General features: G+C 50.6%; 1 protein-coding gene across 1 annotated transcript in view; it reads right to left on the reverse strand.

The window, feature by feature from the left end:
* Window positions 1–204: 204 nt before the first annotated feature.
* The window catches only part of FKBP1A (FKBP prolyl isomerase 1A), a 42,467-nt gene continuing 29,708 nt past the window's right edge, over window positions 205–12,963 (reverse strand). The window contains exons 4-5 of the mRNA XM_030212931.1: window positions 1,757–1,918; window positions 205–1,443 (exon numbers count right to left, since the gene is read on the reverse strand). Of these exons, the coding sequence (XP_030068791.1) occupies window positions 1,790–1,918 (129 nt within the window). The 3' untranslated portion in view covers window positions 205–1,443; window positions 1,757–1,789. The remainder of the gene's footprint in view (window positions 1,444–1,756; window positions 1,919–12,963) is intronic.

Genomic DNA, 12,963 nt, shown 5'->3' on the forward strand with positions numbered 1-12,963 from the left:
CATGTGCTGGATTGTTTAGGCAGTGAGACTGGAAGGCTCAAAAGTTAAAAGCAGTGGAAGATCTGCTGGAATAGGATCTGGTAGCACTGTGTTCTACAGCACATCTATTTAACCTTTCATTCAAACCAAAAAGTGGTACGATGCATCACCAGTGGGGAAGCCATCAGATGAGAGCAGTGACCAAAGAGAATTAGGAAAAGCACAGAGGTTTGTTTGTTTTTTTAATTGTTACAATAAAAAGTCTGCATACATTGAGAAAGTAGTAGTATTTTTTTCTCTCAAACAAATACACAAGGATGGATGTGGTGTCATAGAAGGCCATGAGAACACAGAGGGATGATGCTATGCTAATCCATTTAGGTTAACAATAGTACTATCATAACTCCCTCTTCAAATTGCCTTTTTACAAATCTTGTGTACTATCAGCTGTAGGTATTCTGGAGCTTGAATGATGAAAAAGGATAATTTGAAAAAGCAGATCAGCACAGGATAAATAAAAGCTGAATGTACAAACATGCCCCATTTCCAGCTTGCTTTGCACAGCACTTCAAAAACTCACAAAAACTGCACAATCTGCCATATTCTGAAAGACGATTGTTCCTGTTCCTAGTAATAGTCTTTTCTTTCCTAAAGATTTGTTTCAATCAAGAACTTTCTTAGAAAGCTCCAGTACCCTCTTACCTTAATCAGTAGAATAACCAAAACACTTTTCCATAACAGCCGCAAGTGCGTGGCTGTGGGAGTACTTTTGTGTGTAGCTAAAGTCAGACATACACTATAAATTGACTGAGGATATTCTTGTTACAGATCAAAACAAACAAGTCCCCTTTCCTTTGCTGAGAGTTTCCTAAAATGTGCAGCAGGATCCGATTTGGTCTATTAAATTTTGTGCTTTACTTTCTGCTAGTCAGCTTTCTTAGTAGATGCACCCTCAACCACCACATCCACCCAAAAATATCACATCTCCCACCCTAGTCTGTCAAAGGACAAATAGCACTCCCTAATCTTTTCTCAGCCTGAGCTCCTGCTATACTCAGGACTCTTAAGAAAGTGACTGAATTCTGTTAAACACCATGGCTGAAGATACTCACAAGTTTCAAGGCTGTTTTTTCTGTAAGTTACTATGTGTCCAAAATGCGAAGATAATTTATATTTAAAGATTTCTTAGCTAAATTGAATTTGTTGCTAGTCTGTCCATGCTTGGTCATATACAACAAAATCTAAAGGAAAAAAAAAACAAGCCAAGAGACACGAAACACTGCGTCCAAGGAAGGTTTCAAACTGAAGTGCAAAGGAAAGAACAGCAATGAAAGCAGGGTAGAGGACAGACAACACCAGTGCAGCAATTTCAGGATGAGCCTCATTCGATTCAGAAGTATTCTTCACTTAAGTTTTATCCGTTTTCAGGTCCACAGCATGTCAGATTCTAGAAGTAAATAGTGTCTGAACAAAAGAAAAATGCAGGAGTATGTCACTGCTTGAGACACTGCCTCCAGTAGCCAACACAAAAGCTGTTAATGCACATGCAACACCCACTAGGGTGGGAGACCATCAGCTGCAGGGCAGGGTGAGGCCTTCCCTTTGGGGGGGGGGGGGGGGGGGGGGGAGCCACCAGCTGCATGAGGTCCCCTCCTATAGGAGAAGGATGTTGCAGCCCCTCTCCAGGGGCAGGGCAAGGTAGGGCCACCATGAAAGATGAAATGAATCCTCTTCATGATATGGAACTACATAGGTGAGCATTATTTTACTAGGTTACCTTTCCAAGGTGAAGAATGGAAGGAAATACTCCTCACTTCAGTTTGAGGAGCTCCACATCGAAGATTAGAGTGGCATTAGGAGGGATAATGCCTGGGTGGCCCTTGGCACCATAGGCATAATCTGGTGTACAAGTCAATGTAGCTCGCTGACCGACACTCATCTGTTGAATAAAAACAAAAAGCATGTACTGAGGTGCCTTCCTGAATATAATACACAGGGTCAGTGTGTGTGTGTTCCTTGAGGTACGTTTCTGGATAGACTGTGTCCTAGAGGTCTCTTACACATACTGCACACGGTGCCTGTGTACATATATGTTTAAGTAGTGCACTGCTGTGTTTCAGTGACATATTTACTCCGTATATGTACATCCACTTTCTATAAAGCATGTCTTTCCTGTAAGCATGTCTTTTGGAGTAGAGAAGTGCCAGAGGATTTTTTGACAGTTTCCTGTAAAGAGGCACTGAAATTTACTGGAACTCCCTAGCGGTGTCTTGCCTCTACACATACAAGTCGCCCAGACCATTCATGGCCATTTCTCTGCTCAGGCTGTCTCTTTGCTAACCTTTTCCTTTAGATTTAAACCTACTATGGTCACAGCCTGGTGACCCAGCTGCAGTGCTGTGTTCGGATATGTGGGACAACCAAGTTCACCTCCTCCTCGGGCCTGCAGAAACATTGCTCATTGGCCTTCAGAGATATTGTTTAAATCACGGTAACAGCAAACTGTACTGGCTTAAGAGCACATCTGTGCCGGGAAGAGGAATGACAGGGCAGCGAGTTGTGTTGTGTAGGAATTATGCCAGAAGAGGAGTAGCTTAATGTTTAGAGCAGTGGCCTGAGAACCAGGGAAACTGGATTGGATTCCCACTGCAGCTCCTTGTGACCTTGGAGAAGTCACTCGACCCTCCACTGCCCCAGATACACAAACTTAGATTATGAGCCCACTAGGAACAGAGAAAGTACCTATATAAAACGTAAACTGCTTTGGTTGTAATATGAAACCCATGGCCCTCAATTCTTTACCCTTTGATGCTAAAATGGGGGAAAAGTCACATGCAGAGGCAAAAGAACATTTCTGGCATCACAACCACAATTCCTCCTTACATTTGTTTATCTTGACCATCATCAACTTCTGACTCTAGGATTTCCACCTTATTGCACTGGCATCTACTCTGAAATCCCATCAGGTAGCTCTGATCTAGATAGGCCACTGTCCAAAAATGTTTGGACCTGGGATCTAACCCAGCATGGCACATCTTAATTTACCTGTAACAGACTTCCAAAGCTGGTGCAACAAACACTCCCCCCAATGCAGAACACAGGTATAGTGAAGATCTTACCTGTAGCAGGCATTCTCCGAGGACAGCAGGCTTCTTATTCTCGCAAGTGGGTTGACACGGTCCAACGTCGCCCAATTTGGCAAAGGTGCCATAGGAAAAATCCAAGAGGAGATGGGTGGGAATGTGAGAATAAGAAGCCCCGCGTACAGGCGGCCTAAGAGGGCCGCAATGGAAGCGAAAAAGGGACCAAAACTAAGGAAAAATAAGGTTTGTTTCTTTTTTTTTTTAACACGGGAAGGAACTGAGAAAAGAAAAAGACAAGGAAACTAAGAGGCAAAAAACCTCACACACGAACGCTTTTTTCTTCGGGCCGTTGAACAGAGAGAGACCAACAAGCAGCCACTCTCCAACCGTGGAAAAGAAAAAACTGAGCGGGGACTTGCGCAGCCGCGCATGCACGGTGCGCATGTCTCGCATTCTAGAAGGATCAGGCAAAGTTTTGCCTATTTTTGCTGAGAAAATTTGCCAGATTCCGGGCCACCGTGGACGCCGACCCATCAGTGAGAACAAGCAGCTTGCTTGTCCTCAGAGAATACCTGCTACAGGTAAGTATCTTCGCTTTCTCTGAGGACAAGCAGGCTTGTTATTCTCACAAGTGGGGAATCCCTAGCATCCAGGCTCACCCAAAACAACAAACATTGGTCAATTGGGCCGCACAACGGCAAGGATGTAACATAGATTAACTGAAACTACATACAACTAGATGAAGGTGCAGGCTGGAACAGACCTAGGAGGATGAAGTTGGATTCTAGACCCCAAACAGATTCTGCAACATTTGACTGCCCAAACCGACTGTTGCATTGGGTATCCTACTCAAGCCAGTAATGAGATGTGAATGTGTGGACTGAAGACCACATCACAGCCTTGCAAATCTCTTTAATGGAAGCTGACTTCAACTGGGCTACCGATGCAACCGTGGCTCTGACATTGTGAGCCATGACATGAGGCGGGACAGAGAGGGTCTCTACTGCGCAAGGGGAGGGGCGAAACCGCCGTAGCTACCGCTTCCCCCCCCCCCAGGTCGCCGCCGCCACCCACTCTCCACCCGGGCCAGGCATTCGTTCCGCTATAGAAACAGCGCGGGAACGAAGCACACAGCTCAGCTGAGCTGCCGTTGGCCTTCCTTCCCTGCCTGTGTCCCGCCCTCGCCCACGAGGGCGGGACACAGGCAGAGAAGAAGGACGGCAGCTCATCTGAGCTGTGTGCTGCGTTCCCGCGCTGTTTCAATAGCGAAGCGAGGGCCCGGCCCGGGTGCAGGGGTGGCGGCGACTCCGGGGGGGGGGGGGGGGGGCGTAGTGGTGACCTTGGAGGGGGCAGCGGCGAGCTCGGCGGCGGGGGGGGGGGGGGGGGGGCCTTTCAAACCCCCCCCCCCCCCCCAGTCCTATACTAGCCCGTTTTTACGGGCTCAACAGCTAGTCCTGGACATAAGCGAAGGAAATGCAATCTACTAGCCAATTGGATATGGTACATTTACCAATGGCAACTCCCCCCCCCTCCTGTTGGGATAAAAAAAAACTGGGCGGACTGTCCAAAGGGCTTTCTCCGCTCCATGTAGAAGGCTAACACTCTCTTGCAGTCCAAGGTGTGCACACTGCTTTCGCCAAGATGGGCACAAGGTTGCAGAAAGAATGTTGGCAAGACAATTGGTTCAGTTGGAACTCAGCACGCACCCTAAATTCCTGCTGAAGGTGGTGTCGGAGGACTACTCTGTTGTGATGAAACTTGGGTGCATCCACTACTAAGTTCACTGACCCTACGAGCTGAAGTAACAGCCACCAAGAAAACGGCCGTACAGATCAAATACTTCAAATGGCAAGAATTCAGTGGCTCAAAAAGAGTTTTCATCAGCTGGGTGAGAATGAAGTTGAGAGTCCATGACACACGCGAAGGTTTGACAGGGGGGGGGGGGGGGGTTGACAAAAGCAAACCTCTCATTAGGCGAACAACTAAAGGCTGTCCAGAGATAGGCTTACCTTCTACATGCTGATAAGCACTAACTGCACTAAGGTGAACACTAACTGAGTTGGTCTTGAGACCAGACTCCGACAAGTGTAGAAGGTATTCAAGCAGGGTCTCTGTAGGACAAGAAAAGGGATCCAACGCCTTGCTGTCACACCAGACAGCAAACCTCCTTCATTTAAAAGAATAACACCTCTTAGTGGAATCTGTCTTGGAACCCAGCAAGACTCAGGAGACACCCTCCGAAAGATCTAAGGAAGTGAATTATAGGCTCTCAACATCGAGCCATGAGAGCCAGAGAATGGAGATTGGGATGCAAAAGCGACCCTTCGTTCTGAGTGATGAGGGTTGGAAAACACTCATCTCCACAGTTCTTCAGAGGACAACCCAAGAAGAGGGAACCAAATCTGTCACAGCCAGAAGGGTGCAATCAGAATCATGGTTCCACAGTCTTAATTGAGTTTCAACAGTCTCTCTCACTAAAGGTATCAGAGGATACGCATACTACTACTACTACTTAACATTTCTAGAGCGCTACTAGGGTTACGCAGCACTGTACAAAATAAACAAAGAAGGACGGTCCCTGCTCAAAGGAGCTTACAATCTAAAGAACGAAATGTCAAGTTGGGGCAGTCTAGATTTCCTGGGTAGAGGTGTAGAGGTTAGGTGCTGAAGGCGACATTGAAGAGGTGGGCTTTAAGCAGAGATTTGAAGATGGGCAGGGAGGGGGCCTGGCGTATGGGCTCGGGGAGTTTGTTCCACGCGTGGGATGAGGCGAGGCAGAAAGGGCGGAGCCTGGAGTTGGCGGTGGTGGAGAAGGGTACTGAAAGGAGGGATTTGTCTTGAGAGCGGAGGTTACGGGTAGGAACGTAAGGGGAGATGAGGGTTGAGAGGTAAGGAGGGGCTGCAGATCGAGTACATTTGTAGGTTAGTAGCAGAAGCTTGAATTGAATGCGGTACCTGATCGGAAGCCAATGAAGTGACTTGAGGAGAGGGGTGATATGTGTGTATCGGTTCAGGCGGAAGATAAGACGTGCAGCAGAGTTCTGAATGGACTGAAGGGGGGATAGGTGGCTAAGTGGGAGACCAGTGAGGAGTAGGTTGCAGTAGTCAAGGCGAGAGGTAACGAGAGAGTGGATGAGAGTTGGGTGGTGTGCTCAGAGAGGAAAGGGCGGATTTTGCTAATGTTATAGAGGAAGAAGCGACAGGTCTTGGCTATCTGCTGGATATGCGCAGAGAAGGAGAGGGAGGAGTCGAAGATGACACCGAGGTTGAGGGCAGATGAGACGGGGACGATGAGGGTGTTATCAACCGAGATAGAGAGTGGAGGTAGAGGAGAAGTGGGTTTGAGTGGGAAGACAAGAAGTTCGGTTTTGGCCATGTTCAGTTTCAGGTGGACATCCAGGCAGCAATGTCGGATAAGCAGGCCGATACTTTGACCTGGGTTTCCACAGTGATGTCAGGTGTGGAGAGATAAAGCTGGGTGTCGTCAGCATAAAGATGATACTGAAAGCCATGAGACGAGATCAGGGAGCCCAGGGAAGAGGTGTAGATAGAGAAAAGAAGGGGTCCAAGGACAGAACCCTGAGGGACTCCAACAGAGAGCGGGATAGGGGTGGAGGAAGAACCATGAGAGTGTACTCTGAAAGTACGATGGGAGAGATAAGGGGAGAACCAGGAGATAACAGAGCCCTGGAACCCAAAAGAGGACAGTGTGTCAAGAAGTAAGTTGTGATTGACAGTGTCAAAAGCGGCGGATAGGTCGAGGAGAATGAGGATGGAGTAATGACCTTTGGATTTGGCGAGGAACAGGTCATTACAGACTTTGGATAATGCCGTTTCTGTTGAGTGAAGTGGGCGAAAGCCAGATTGAAGCGGATCGAGGATGGCATGAGAGGCAAGAAAATCAATGCAACGGCTGGAGGGAGATGGGGCGGTAGTTGGAGGGACAGGTAGGGTCAAGTGAAGGTTTTTTGAGAAGAGGTGTGACAACAGCATGCTTGAAGGTGTCAGGGACAGTTGCGGTGGAGAGAGAGAGGTTGAGGATATGACATATGGGGGGGGGGGGTGATAGTAGAGGAGATGGTGATAAGAAAGTTGGTGGGGATGGGGTCTGAGGAACAGGTGGTGCATTTCGAGGAGGAGAGAAGATGGGCGGTTTCCTCTGCGATGATATCAGGAAAAGAGGAGAAGGCGGCCTGGGTTGATTGGTTGAGGGAGTGGGTGATAGGATGAAGAGGAGGAGAAGGTTTAGTGGTGAATTCGAGGTTGATCTTCTGGACCTTGTCGCGGAAGTAGTCAGCCAGTGATTGAGGAAAGAGTGAGGGGGAGGGGTGGGAGTGGAGGGCACTTTGAGGAGGGAGTTGAGGGTGGCGAACAGACAACGAGGGTTAGAGCTGAGGGAATTAGTCAAATGAGTGTAGTAGTCCTGTTTGGCGAGGAATAGGGAGGACTGGAAGGAGGATAGCATGAATTTGTAGTGAATGAAGTCAGTATGGGTGCGAGATTTCCTCCATAGGCGTTCAGCCGATCGGGAGCAGGAGCGAAGGTAACGGGTGCAAGGGTTAAGCCAGGGCTGGGGATTAGTGCGCCTTGTGGGACGGGAAACGGACGGTGCAAGGGTGTCTAGGGCGGAGGAGAGAGTGGCATTGTAATTGGGAACAGTCTTGTCGACAGACTCGGAGGACGTGATGGACGGGAGGAGATCAGAGATACTAGCGGATAAGGTGGGGAGGGGTCAACAGACTGGAGATTCCTGGAGGTAGTGGTTAGTGTTGGGCGGGACTGAGGGGGAGGGTGATGAAGTGTGAATGTGATCAGGTGAGGGTCAGAAATGGGAAGAGCAGAGACGCAGAGATTAGAGGGCGAGCAGGTAGAAGAGAGGACAAGATCAAGACAGTGACCAGATTTGTGAGTAGGGGTGGTGGAGCTCAGTTGGAGGTTGAAGGAGGAGGTTAGGGTGAGGAATTGAGAACCGTATGAGTCGGATGGGTTATCAGTGTGTATGTTGAAGTCACCAAGAATGAGGGATGGGGATGAGGGCTCAAGAAAAACGGAGAGCCAGGCATCGAAGTCAGTAAGGAAGGAAGGGAGGGACTTATCAGGGGGGCGGTAGATGACTGCAACTCGGAGTGGCAGCGGGTAGAATAGACGGATGGAATGGACTTCAAAGGATGAGAAGCAGTGAGACTGTGGTAGGAGGAGGGGTTGAAAACTGCAGGAGGGCGAAAGTAGTAGGCCAACGCCGCCACCGCGGCAAGCTGTGCAGGGCGAATGGGAGAAAAGGTAGCCTCCGTGGCAAAGGGCTGCGACTGAGGCAGAGTTGTCGGGGGTGAGCCAGGTTTCGGTTAGGGCGAGCAGATGGAGGGAATGGGAGATGAAGAAATCATGGGTGAAGGTAAGTTTGTTGCAGATTGAGTGGGTATTCCACAGGGCACACGAGAAGGGGAGGGAGGAAGGGGGGAGGAGGGGAATGGAGATGAGATTGGAGATATCGCGGGAACGTTTGCATAGGTGAGACGAGGACATGTGTGGTGGACCTGGGTTGGGATTGATGTCTCCCGCGGATAGCAGAAGGAGCAAGAGAGAGCGGAGAAGGGTGGGGGAGGTAGGGCGCCGAAGGTGGGATGCGCTGAGGAGGAATGGGGAAGGGTTCATGGCAGGAAGGAGGTGTTGGAGGTTGAGAGCTAGGAAGCAGGCGGAGGACAGTAGGGATGGTGAGGTGGTGGGGGATAGGGGTAGGTAGGGTATTGCAGTAGTGAGCAGGACGGGGGGGGGGGGGGGGGATGGGTAGTGAGTTCGTGTGGTAGACAGCAGAGGGAGGGGGAAGAGATTGGGGAGGGACAGGGCGAGGAATAGAATGTGAATGGGGGCCATAGGTAGTGAGAGAGGTAGGGAGTGAGTGAGCAGGCAAGTTGGACAAGCTGGAACAAGCTGGATCAGGCGGGCTGGGACAAGTTGGATCAAACGGGCTGGAACAGCTGGAGCAGGCAGCAGGCAGGGAGAAGCTGATCAGGCGGGCTGGAACAAGCTGGTGCAGGTGGACTGAAACGAGCAGGAGAGGCTGGATCAGGTGGGGTGGAGCAAGCTGGTGCAGATGGACTGGAAGCTGGATCAGGCGGGATGGAGCAAGCTGGTGCAGATGGACTGGAACGAGCAAGGGGAAGCTGGAGAAGCTGGATCAGGCTGACTGGAACAGCAGGAGCAGATGGCGGGAGAGCTGGATCAGGCTGACTGGAGCAAGCTGGATTAGGTGGGCTGGAACGGCAGGAGCAGGTGGCTGGAACAAGCAGGAAGAGCTGGATCCGACGGAGGCTGGAGCAGATGGACTGGGATGAGCAGGAAGAGCTGGATCCGACGGAGGCTGGAGCAGATGGACTGGGACGAGCAGGGAGGAGCTGGATCAGGCGGGCTGGAGCAAGCTGGATTAGGTGGGCTGGAACAGCTGGAGAAGCTGGAACGAGCAGGGAGAAGCTGGATCAGGCGGACTGGAGCAAGCTGGATTAGGCGGGCTGGAACAGCTGGAGCAGGTGGCTGGAACAAGCAGGAAGAAGCTGGATCCGACGGACTGGAACAGGCTGGTGCAGATGGACTGGAATGAGCAGGGAGAAGCTGGATCAGATGGAGTGGAACAAGCTGGACGAGCTGAATCAGGCGGGCTGGACCAAGCTGGAGCAGATGGCTGTAATAAGCAGGGAGGCTGGAGCAGGCGGACTGGAACAAGCAGGAAGAAGCTGGATCGTGCGGACTGGATGGAACAGTAGGGAGAAACTGGGTCAGGTGTCCTGGAGCAAGCTGAGCAGATGGTCCGGATCCAGCAGATGGGCTGGAACAGGTAGATGGATCAGAGCAGGCAGGGAAAAGCTGGGTCAGCAGAGTGGAGCGAGCTGGAGCAGGCAGATGGATCAGAGCAGGCAGGCAGATGAGGCAGATGGAGCAGAGCAGGCAGGCAGATGGATCAGAGCAGGCAGGCAGGGAAGAGCTGGGCCTACAGACTGGGACAGGGTGGGGCCGATGGACTCTGTCTCCCACGGTCTCTGTCCCTGCCCCGGTCGGCCCGACGCACAGGACGCTGGATAGCCCTGAAGCCACTGCAGACGCTGGATCGGCGGGCTGGAACTGGCCGGGGCTGGTGGACTCTCCTGTCGGCGCTGCAAAGCCACTGTAGGCGTCTCGGTCCCGTGGTCCGCAACTGCAATACGCGCCCAGGCCGTTCCGTCCGGGGAGTGTGGTGGCAGTGCACAGGACCACGGTCAACTAGTGCGGCAAACTACGGGCTGCCCAACCCCTCTGCGCAGGGAGCCCGAGCACTCCGGGCTCCCCCGGACTGCACGGGCCGAGCCAGAGAGACCGCTGGAGCCCTGAGCAGCCGGGCAACAGTGGGGGCAGGCCGCAGCCACGCGGCAGGCAGGCGACAAGCAGCTACAGTCGACCCGGACCCTCCACCCGCGCCGGAGACCAACGACGCCATCGCAGATCACCTCCGATGGCTCCACCGATGGCAGCTCCTTCCTCCTTCTCTCGGATCAAACGGACAAGACGGCGCGGGTGAGTCCTATTCCTAGGAACCCACAGAGCTCGTCGCGGAGCTTCCTACCTGGCGGCCATCTTGCCCTTGATACAGAAGGCGTGTCCGCCAATGAAGAAGGACAGCATCTGATGCTAGCCTGTCGTGGAATTGAAGCCTGGAACAGAACTGCGGGACCTTGTGGTTGATCTGATTGGTGAAAAGATCCACCGAGGGGGTGCCCCATACTCATAAGATCTTGCAGGCTATACCCATTAGAGGCCACTTGTGTGGTTGCATTACCCTGCTCAGTCTGTCGGCCAGGTCGTTGTTTACGCCTGCCAAATAAGTGGCTTGGAAAAACATGCCATTACGGTGTGCTCAAAGCCACATCTGGACGGAAACCTGACAGAGGGCAAAATCCGGTGTGCCCCCCCCCCCCCCCCCCCCCCGCTTGTTGGTGTACATAAGTACATAAGTAGTGCCATACTGGGAAAGACCAAAGGTCCATCTAGCCCAGCATCCTGTCACCGACAGTGGCCAATCCAGGTCAAGGGCACCTGGCACGCTCCCCAAACGTAAAAACATTCCAGACAAGTTATACCTAAAAATGCGGAATTTTTCCAAGTCCATTTAATAGCGGTCTATGGACTTGTCCTTTAGGAATCTATCTAACCCCTTTTTAAACTCCGTCAAGCTAACCGCCCGTACCATGTTCTCCGGCAACGAATTCCAGAGTCTAATTACACGTTGGGTGAAGAAAAATTTTCTCCGATTCGTTTTAAATTTACCACACTGTAGCTTCAACTCATGCCCTCTAGTCCTAGTATTTTTGGATAGCGTGAACAGTCGCTTCACATCCACCCGATCCATTCCACTCATTATTTTATACACTTCTATCATATCTCCCCTCAGCCGTCTCTTCTCCAAGCTGAAAAGCCCTAGCCTTCTCAGCCTCTCTTCATAGGAAAGTCGTCCCATCCCCACTATCATTTTCGTCGCCCTTCGCTGTACCTTTTCCAATTCTACTATATCTTTTTTGAGATACGGAGACCAGTACTGAACACAATACTCCAGGTGCGGTCGCACCATGGAGCGATACAACGGCATTATAACATCCGCACACCTGGACTCCATACCCTTCCTAATAACACCCAACATTCTATTCGCTTTCCTAGCCGCAGCAGCACACTGAGCAGAAGGTTTCAGCGTATCATCGACGACGACACCCAGATCCCTTTCTTGATCCGTAACTCCTAACGTGGAACCTTGCAAGACGTAGCTATAATTCGGGTTCCTCTTACCCACATGGGTCAGTTCAGCAAGCTGAAGAGTAGTAAATCACCGGGACCTGATGGTATTCATCCCAGAGTATTAATAGAACTAAAAAATGAACTTGCGGAGCTACTGTTAGAAATATGCAATCTGTCCCTAAAATCGAGTGTAATACCGGAAGACTGGAGGGTAGCCAATGTTACTCCGATTTTTAAGAAGGGTTCCAGAGGAGATCCGGGAAATTATAGACCGGTGAGTCTGACGTCGGTGCCGGGCAAGATGGTGGAGGCTATTATTAAGAATAAAATTGCAGAGCATATACAAAAACATGGACTGATGAGACAAAGTCAGCACGAATTTAGTGAAGGGAAGTCTTGCCTCACCAATCTAATGCATTTTTTTGAGGGGGTAAGCAAACATGTGGACAATGGGGAGCCGGTTGATATTGTATATCTGGATTTTCAGAAGGCGTTTGACAAAGTGCCGCACGAAAGACTCCTGAAGAAATTGCAGAGTCATGGAATCGGAGGTAGGGTATTATTATGGATTAAGAACTGGTTGAAAGATAGGAAGCAGAGAGTAGGATTGCGTGGCCAGTATTCTCAGTGGAGGAGGGTAGTTAGTGGGGTCCCGCAGGGGTCTGTGCTGGGTCCGTTGCTTTTTAATGTATTTATAAATGACCTAGAGATGGGAATAACTAGTGAGGTAATTAAATTCGCCGATGACACAAAATTATTCAGGGTCGTCAAGTCGCAGGAGGAATGTGAACGATTACAGGAGGACCTTGCGAGACTGGGAGAATGGGCGTGCAAGTGGCAGATGAAGTTCAATGTTGACAAGTGCAAAGTGATGCATGTGGGTAAGAGGTGTAGTACATCGCAACCTGACTGTCTATTTCAATTAGAATAACTTGATGGGACAGCTGATCTCTCAAAGCCTTTTGAGTGTTCCAGATCGCTCGAAGCTCCAGGAGATTGATCTGAAGACTAATTTCCTGGAAGGACCAAGCTCCTTGAATGTGAAGCCCATCTACATGAGCTCCCCAACCCAGAAGAGATGCATCCGTCGTCAGCACTTTTTGCGGCTGAGGAAGTTGGAATGGAAGTCTCAAGGTCAAATTGGATC

Source organism: Microcaecilia unicolor, chromosome 8 (assembly GCF_901765095.1).
Source record: "Microcaecilia unicolor chromosome 8, aMicUni1.1, whole genome shotgun sequence".
In the NCBI taxonomy this organism is placed as follows: domain Eukaryota; kingdom Metazoa; phylum Chordata; class Amphibia; order Gymnophiona; family Siphonopidae; genus Microcaecilia; species Microcaecilia unicolor.